Here is a 9,224-nt window from a genome sequence, read left to right on the forward strand (position 1 = left end):
CTTATACGAACTTTTCTTTGCCCGTATTAGTTGTCGGTATTCCTTTCTTGCCTTTACAAAGGCCAATCGTTTATCTTCTATAGTTATGTCTTCATCACATCGATCAGAATTTCCTATGGCTATATCCCATTGTCTCTGTGAATTACTTTGGCTTACCTTTCTACCGTATGTTTCCTTTGATTTTCTGAATGTGCTTAAACGTTTACGTGTTTTTTGCTTCGCTTCTTTGCACTCTTTATCAAACCAAGGGGCTTCTTTTTTTACATGACCAGAATCAATCCTAACTTGCTTTTTCATACAACTGGCAGCATTAAGAAGGCAGTCAACAAATTTGGTCAAAGCTGATTCAGTATCTCTCTCAATCTCTTCGAAAGCATGGCAAAGATCCGCTTCTGACTGTGGAGAAGAAAAGTTAGCTAAGAACTCCCCTTCCTTCTCCCTTGTCCAGCACAGCTTTTCTCTCCAGATACCTTGCCTATCTTCCCTACTATCCATACTTACATTAGTGTTATCGTTGCCCAGCATAACTGAAATTGGTAAATGGGTAGAATCAACCCTATCGATTATCTCAAAGGATAGAACCAAATCAAGCAACTCATTTGACGTAACGAAGTAGTCGATGACACTACTTCCCGTACTGCAGATATATGTACACCCATCATCAAAACCTTTATCACACATTCCATTTATAACAGAGCAATGGAACATGTTACACAACTCAATCAGTTGTGATCCAAACAGATTCACTGTTAAGTCTTGTGAGCTTCGTGTCACATACACTTCATCTTCTTGATATAGTGGGTCAAAACCTACTTCAGCCAAACCATTCAGACTGGCTGTTCGTGCGTTCAGATCACCACAAATGAATACGTAGAAATCTTCAAATGTTTCATACAGAGTATTGATACAGTGTTCCAGAGGTTCAATTCCGTAGCCATGTTGTAACAAATTATACACACTCGAATCACTAGGTGTTACGTAGGTTCCAATGAAAAATATATCTTTGAGTGTGCCTAAAACAGTCCTGTCTAACTGTAGACAAATCAGATTATCATACTCTAATTCCACTACTTTGATCTGCTCCCTCAGTTCATTTTTATATCCCACTACTACACCGCCCGATTTTCTTCCCCTTTGAGTTAATTTTCTTGCAAAAGAAGTCACACAAATGTAGTCAGAAAATTTATCTGATTGAAAATTAAAATCTACAAAAGTTTCAGTGAGGCAGAAAATGTCAAAAGTTTTAAGGAAGTCAACAAAATCAAAAGAGTCAAGACGCTGAAGCAACCCCTCCACGTTCCATGTTCCCACCTTTAGTCTCCTGCCTTCACGGTCTGTCTGTGAGCACCGGCCACTTCCCTATTGCTGTGATGCTGACTGACTGGAACCACCCTCACTGCCCTGACTCCCCCTGGAGTGAGAGACCGATGACTTCTGCCTGTTGCGCTGCAGTGAGGGGGGCTGGACTCGGAATCCCCCTCTACCTCGTGGGGCCCGGGCGTCACTGCGGTCAGTCCCTGGTCGTGACGACGGCTGTCGGTGCGGTCCTCTCTGTCCGCTACGGCTGTCCTGCCTCACCACGGTTGAGTACAGCCTGTTGTCCGCCTGGTCCTGGGTCGTGAGTTGGTCTGCTGCTGTGTTGTCCTCTGTAGAGCTCGAGTGGCCGCACCTTGTGTCGGAGATGCAAGACCCATCTTTCTTCCCTGACGATGCTGCCTTGGCTGCGTCTTTGCTATCTCCCCGGGGAACGGATGGAAATCTTCCGCCTTGAAAGTGAGGCGTGTCGCTGCCAAGTTTCACGATTTCGTTTTTCTTCAGATCAAATGTGAACACGCCATCATCAGTCCGAAGCTTGTCGTGTCTGATTACTGCCCTCTTGTTGTTGTCCCTCATTTCTTTTCTCAGTGACAGCAGACCTTTCTGTTTGTTCCGGACTTTCTCTGACACGTCTTCTCTCACAAAGAGAGGGGGATCATTTCCTTTCAAACACCCTGCCCTGGACATCACAAGCTCTCGGTCCTTGAAAGATAGGAACTTGACGATGACAGATGATTTTCCATGGGGGTGTGCTCTTTCGATCCCGATGTCTGTGGTGATTTTCATTTTATCCCTCATGACAGAGCGCACCTTTTCTTCACACTGTTCCCACGATTCCTTTCCACCGTTCAACAGGCCACCGAAGATTAAATTGTTTCGTCTGGAATGGTTTTCCAACTTGTCGATTTTTTCTTCCAAGTTCTCAACAAGATTTTCGAGCGTATCTTGATTTTCCTGTAGATTTTCGTAGTGTACAAACATAGCATCCACGTCATCTGTTAGTATTTTCTGTTGTTCAGACAATTCATCAAAACGGTGGTTAAGATGGGTTTCTACGTCAGCTATTTTTGACGACAGTACATTCTGGTTCGTTTCAAGTCTATCTTCAATTCTTTTCACTGACTCGGTGAGAGACTGCACTGACCTGATCAGCTGTTGTACAGATGACTGCTCTGTGTCCGTGTCTATTCCCCGTGTTGACTGGCTGTGTTCTGCAGTGTTGTTGCTTGCGCTCTGTCCGCTCACTGGGCCAGGGTTGAGTTCAACGCCCGAAATCACGAGAAAGGCGAACAGGGTGGTCACAGCAAAATGGCCAGCAAAGTTGAAGATCTTGAATCCCCGAATGCGTTTTGCAAAAATCGCCGCTTTCCTCTTCAAAAGTTTGATCAAACTTGGCACAAAAGTACCAATGGCCAGTCGATGGTCTTGAATGCCAACTGGCATTGTCAACAAGCGTCAGAAGTTCTGTTAATTATCAAAAATTAATCTTTTTTGTCGGAGCTCTGAAATTGTGCTACTGCCACCCATGTGAACAAAGTTCAGAGTCCAGAGAGAGAGAGAGAGAGAGAGAGATCTTTATACACGAGAATACATAAATATTTATTAAATGAAAGAGTTGTTTGTTGTGCTCACATGTGTGTGTGTGTGTGTGTGTGTGTGTGTGTGTGTGTGTGTGTGTGTGTGTGTGTGTGTGTGTGTGTGAGGTTCTGTAACAATAATATAGTATGACTAATAGCAGTTTACATAACTGATTTCAGACTGCTGGGAAACAGATCCAGGCCTGACTGATCCATTCCGGGGGGGGGGGGGGGGGGGGGGGGGGGGGGGGGGGGGGGTTGAACCATGCATCTTGTGTATGGAATGTAACTGAACTTTATTTCTTATATGAAGTTGAATCCTTTTCACTTAAACTTAAGCAAATTTGAGTTTGAACAATCATTTGAAACAAATAGCCGTGCACATTGTTAATATCTATATTTATTTTTAAAGCAAATTTGAGTTTGAACAATCATTTGAAACACATAGGCATGCACATTGTTAATATCTATATTTATTTTTTCACACTGTATTACACTTTTTCTCAACAATTATATGTTATAATTATGTAATTAACAGTTTTTGTTTTTCATACATAGTAAAAAGATCACTGTTCAGTTACATCTTATGTATTTATATAAATACACGTATAAAATGCAACTGACCTATATTTAACATTTGAATTTTTATTTTCATGTGTGAGCATGTAATGCAGCTGCATACTTAAATACATGTATGTATGACTTTGAAGTTTACATCAGAAAAAGAGTGTCTGTTTTAAAAAATGGTCTAGATTATGAAGTCATTATATATATATATATATATATATATATGTGTGTGTGTGTGTGTGTGTGTGTGTGTTGGGTCTTACTGAATCATGGTTATCACAAAAATCTGTAATATGATGAAAATGTGTTGTGAATGTAATTTTTTCTAATACTAATTGTAATCATAAAGCACACAGGCACATTGTTAATACCCATATTGAGTTTTTTCACATTATATTAATTGTTTTCTCTATGATTAAGCTTATAATGCATTACATAATAGTTTAACAAAAAGTTCAGTTACATCTTATATAATTATACATGTATAAAATGTAACAACTTTATTACATATCTTGCGTGTGTCGGTGTGTGTCTGTATGTTGGTCACACTTAGGTGCATTTCCTCTTTCATTTAAACAAAAGCAAGTGTGAGTTAGCAATGTTTTTTTTTTCCTTTGTGACTATGATTTTGAAAAAAAAGTGAAAAAAATAAATAAATAAACAATGTGAAATCCAACACAACTTTGTGTGGTCTATATTTTCTATGTTGGGAGATGCTCAGGACTTTTGTTTTGCAATTGATTTTTTGTGTGTTTTGATTCAATTGTTGTAGTAAGTGCATGCCACTCTTGAAGGCCTTGCCTCTCTTGTTGTTTGTTTTGTTTTTTGTTTTTGTTTTTCATCCAGAGCACCGGTCCACGTGGGATTTGTTTGTTTGTTTGTTTGTTGTTTTGCCCAGTTTACTGGGTTAGCTTTACATATTACAGTGAAGAAGGAGGAGGAGGAGGAAGAACAAGAAGAGGAAGAAGAAGAAGATTGATTGATTGACTGAATCTTTTTTGGGTAAAGAATTAGGCGCCGTAAAGGCCTTTTTACAATTCTGTCCATTTGACACAAAACATAAAAGTAAAGAACGACACAAAAAACATGAAAATAAAGAAATAAAATGAAATAAAATAAGATAATAAGAACGACAAATGAGAATAGTAATTGGAATAGTCAATTAAAAGTAACAAAGCAATGAAAAGAACAATTGGTACATCATCACGTACGTACGTACACACACACACACACGCGCGCGCGCGCACATGTTATAAAACAAGCGAAAAAGACATACGTACACATTCACGCCCACACACTCAAGCACACACACGTGCGCGCGCGCCCACTTACTGTTCATTTGCTAGCACGATCGCACACACATTCAATTTTTCATTCATCATGGCATGGCAGCTTATGAACTGAGTACAGCGTGCATTTGCAAAAGACCGCGAGTAGGTTATCAAAAGTATCGGACAGAAATATTATTTTATGATAGACATAAAGAGAGATATGGCTGGAATTTGACGACATGTCTTTGGAAGTATATTCTATTCTATGCTTCCATAAAATGAGAGACTCATCTTAAATAAATCAGTTCTAGGCTTTGGGACAATAGCTCTGTCTGATTTACGCTGGAAACAAAATAACAATTTAAAATTTTGTTGGCATGCGTTATGAACAATCTTACACGTAAGAATCAATAAGTAGATGAACAAGTAACATTTGAAGTTCTTTGTACACATTGTGCACAGATCCGCCTGTGAAAAGGAGAAGAAGAAACGCGAATATATCACCCATGAACAAGAACCCAAATCTTCAACCAGCGCAATGGACCAACTGAGAAACAAATAGTACACTGGTTCAACAACAAACAGTCCTCCTGGGAACCGCTGAGAGAAAGAGACGAACGGGGAGGCAGGAAAAAGCGATGGACTGACAGCATTGCAAAATGGACGGAGAAACCAGTTGCAGAGACCCATTTTGACACACAACCCACAGAGCTGGAGGAATCGAGCGAACAGTTATCCAGTCCGGCGTCCAATGACAGAATTCAGGGCGAAAAGGAAGAAAGAAGAAGCATGAAATAGCTCAAACTGTAAGTAGACAATGCATCTGACCTTCCAGTGGATCAAACTTTGAACAAGTCAAATATATGTTTTGTGTTCCATTGCATTACTGTCGTTAGTCTTTGTATTCATGTTGTTAACAACCTATTCAAAATTTAACTTCTGGTGCTTTCCCTGGTGTGATCACGAGTAATGACGTTGATGTTAGATATTGTTTTTGTTTATTTGTTGTTTGTTTGTTTGTTGTTGTTTTTTTGTTTTTGTTGTTGTTGTTGTTTTTGTTTTTTGTTTTTTTTTGGGGGGGGGGTTGGGTTTTTTTGTTCTGGTTTTTTTTTTGCTTTTGTTTTTTTGTTTGTTTTTTTTTTGCGTGGCGTGGCTGAGTGGGGAGGTGTGATTGAATGTTCGTATGTTTATGGTATATTTTAAATTGGTTACTTTTATGCGAACTGTCTGTGATGTTTTATTTTACTCGAGTTGTGTGTGTGTGTGTGTGTGTGTGTGTGTGTGTGCGATGTGCCATATTTTGTGCCGTGAATGATATGTGGGTGATGAATCGTTGTATCTCTTTTTTTTTCTTACTATTATATTTCACAATGTTGCATATCTGTTTTTGTTGATTTTTAACTGTAAAGCACAGTGAGCCTGCTCTTGAAAGCAGGGAACCGCAGTATATAAGCCTCCACATTAGGTCCTTTGGTGGTTTTTTCTTTTCCTTTTTTTTTTTTTTTTTTTTTTTTCTTTTTTACACTCATTAATATTACCGAGTCGAAATTTCAGGGAAAGAATTGTCATCAGACCAGTTATTTCATATTCAAATCAGTCATTAAAAAACTCATTAGGACTTTCTTATATTTTCAGTAATTTCTTCAGCATTATGATAAAATGGGAAGAACAAAAGCAGCTAGCCTACTAATGTTTCAACCAACCAACCAACCAATCAAGCAGGCAAGCAACCATCACGTTGTTACCTTCCTTTTGAGCGGCATGGTGATAAGGCAGAAAAAGCAGCAGTAAACAAATCACAGTTAACTCCTGTATCGCCATCCTCAGAGAACTGTCAAGACAGAAAACTGAAGCAGCTTAGGCCGTGATCTGCATTGCGCAACTGTCACAGAAGCGAACTGAAAGTACTTCGCGATCATGTGAGGGTGGTGTGGGGACGCAACTTTCGTGTTCCAGATAATAGTATACGTGGCAGTGACCAATGGGAGCGAACCCTGTTGAACTTCCTAGTTCACTGAAGTGACGCAGGATTTTAAGACAATGGCAACACAGGATATTTCTGCCGCTGATATAAACAAGGAAGCAATCATCAGTGAGGATCGTGCTCGAAGACAGACGAATTGAATGAATGAATAATGAATGAATGGATGGATGAATAAATGATCAGTATACTTATGTAACGTCTGTCGTCGGTCCGAGACCAAGCTCAAAGCGCTTTACAAGTTCGGGGTAATTTGCACAATGGTTACCTGCCTGGGTGGAGCAGACTGACGGCAGCTATTGGGCGCTCATCATTCGTTTCCTGTGTCATTCGATCAGATTTCAGGCACGCACACATTCACACTCAGACAGACATGTAACATTTTACGTGTATGACCGTTTTGTTTATTTACCCCGCCATGTAGGCAGCTATACTCGGTTGTTGTTTTTTGGGGGGGTTCGTTTGTTTGTTTTTTTACGTTTATTTTATTTTTTATTTTATTATTTTTTTGGTGGGGGGCAGGGGAGGATGAGGGGGGAGTGTGGGGTGGGGGGATGCATGCTGGCTATATTCTTGTTTCAATAGCCCACCGAACGCTGACATGGATTACAGGATAGTTAACGTACGTATGTGGCCTTCTGCGTGCGTATACACTCGAAGAGTGTACAGGCACTAGCAGGTCTGCACATATGTTGACCCTTTACCCCCCAGGGTAGGGGGTGGGGGCAGCAGGGTGTCAGAAACCATATATGATTAATTCACTTTCCTCATTGAAGAACATTCATTGATTCACTCACTCATTTTTCTGTTCTCTATTTATTCTTTATTCAGTGCCGGTCTACACCACTACCAGAAGCTGCTAGCATGCGGCAGCGCCCAACCCCCGGGCAACGGCTTTGACAGGCTGGCTAAACTAGGTGAGGGTAGCTGACGGGTTTTAAACCCACGGTGTTAGGGCTTGTCTACCCAAGCATGTCAAGACTGGATCCGGCGAACTCTGCGGAAGAAACCTTCATGGTTCAATGGAGAGGAAGGCGGTTGCAGCAGAGCACTGTGGAGTGCTGAGGGCAGGATGAGGCAGATAGGACATCCTGGTCATCCACTGCATCCGTTTCCATCTCCAGTCGTCTTGACCTCGTCTTGCCACTGGATACAGAGGGTCTCGGACAAGAGAGTGAGGTCGACGGTGCGCAACTCCTCCTCACTATAAACAAAGTCATCGCGCAAGTCATCAGTCATCCTTCATCCCATGCCATCATTTTCCCCAAGCCCTGTGGCGACAGGCGAAAGACGAAGCGACAGGTGTGGGTACACTGGCAGTCGTAGCCGCGGACCTGCACACAGGCGGTTCAGGCCATAGGGTCGTTTTTCACCGACTGGAGCAGCGGTGGAGATCGGCAGCCCCCTGAGCGACTGAGCAGCCCTCTTCAGGACAGCACTGCTCACCTCCATGGCATGAGGAAGGGGCTATAAAAGGTGCCCTAAACATTGCCTGCTCCACACCACCCTAGTCAGCATACCGCGGCTGACGGAGACCCTACTCAAGCGGTCGACACACAAAGGAAAGAAAGAAAAAAACAAGGAGCACCCCATTGACCATTGCCACATGGAACGTGCGTACGCACAGCGCTCATTGCGAGTGAATTAGCCAGGTACAACATCGACATCGCTGCCTTAAGTGAGACCAGACAGGCAGAAGAAGGCGAACTCTGTGGAGTGGTCACGGACCTGAAGAGAGACGTTAGGCTGGAGTTGGCTTTGCAGTGAAGACAACCCTCGTTGGCAAGCTGGCTGGCCCCCCGAAAGGAGTGAACGATCGCCTGATGACGATGAAACTCCCTATATGCAACGGGAAGAAGTTTACCACCATTGTCAGCGCCTACGCGCCCACCATGACCAACCCGGACGAGATCAAGGACAAGTTCTACGAGGACCTGAACGCTGTCATCACCACTGTTCCCAACGCAGACAAGCTCATCATTCTTGGTGACTTTAACGCGAGAGTTGGTTGTGACAGCACCTCCTGGGAAGGCGTGATTGGGAAGCATGGGGTTGGTAACTGTAACAGCAATGGCCAACTACTTCTCCAGACATGTGCCGAGCACGACCTTCTTATCACAAACACCATCTTCTGCCTCCCTACCCGTAACAGGACGTCGTGGATGCATCCTCGCTCTGGGCATTGGCATCTCATCGACTTTGTCATCGTCAGGAAGAGGGACAGGCAGGACGTACGAGTCACGAGGGCCATGTGCGGCGCCGAGTGCTGGACAGACCACCGCCTTATCGTCTCCAAGCTCAACCTCCGCATCCAGCCCAAGAGACGGCCTCAGGGCATGAAAGCACTCAAACGCCTGAATGTCAACAAGCTGGAGCTAGGCAACATCAAGCAGAGCTTTGCTGATACCCTGGAGGAACGCCTTGAGTCCACCGTGCTGGAAAACCAGAATGTGGAGGCAGCATGGGGCGCACTGCATGAGACGGTGTACAACACTGCCATGGAGTGCCTGG

At 42.9% G+C, this 9,224-nt stretch overlaps 1 protein-coding gene across 1 annotated transcript in view; it reads right to left on the reverse strand.

Moving 5' to 3' along the window:
• LOC143284291 (uncharacterized) overlaps window positions 1–6,612 on the reverse strand; it is a 35,604-nt gene extending 28,992 nt beyond the window's left edge. The window contains exon 1 of the mRNA XM_076590991.1: window positions 6,478–6,612. Within this exon, the coding sequence (XP_076447106.1) occupies window positions 6,478–6,553 (76 nt within the window). The 5' untranslated portion in view covers window positions 6,554–6,612. The remainder of the gene's footprint in view (window positions 1–6,477) is intronic.
• Between the last annotated feature and the right edge of the window lie 2,612 nt (window positions 6,613–9,224).

This window comes from Babylonia areolata, chromosome 7 (genome assembly GCF_041734735.1).
Source record: "Babylonia areolata isolate BAREFJ2019XMU chromosome 7, ASM4173473v1, whole genome shotgun sequence".
In the NCBI taxonomy this organism is placed as follows: Eukaryota; Metazoa; Mollusca; class Gastropoda; order Neogastropoda; family Buccinidae; genus Babylonia; species Babylonia areolata.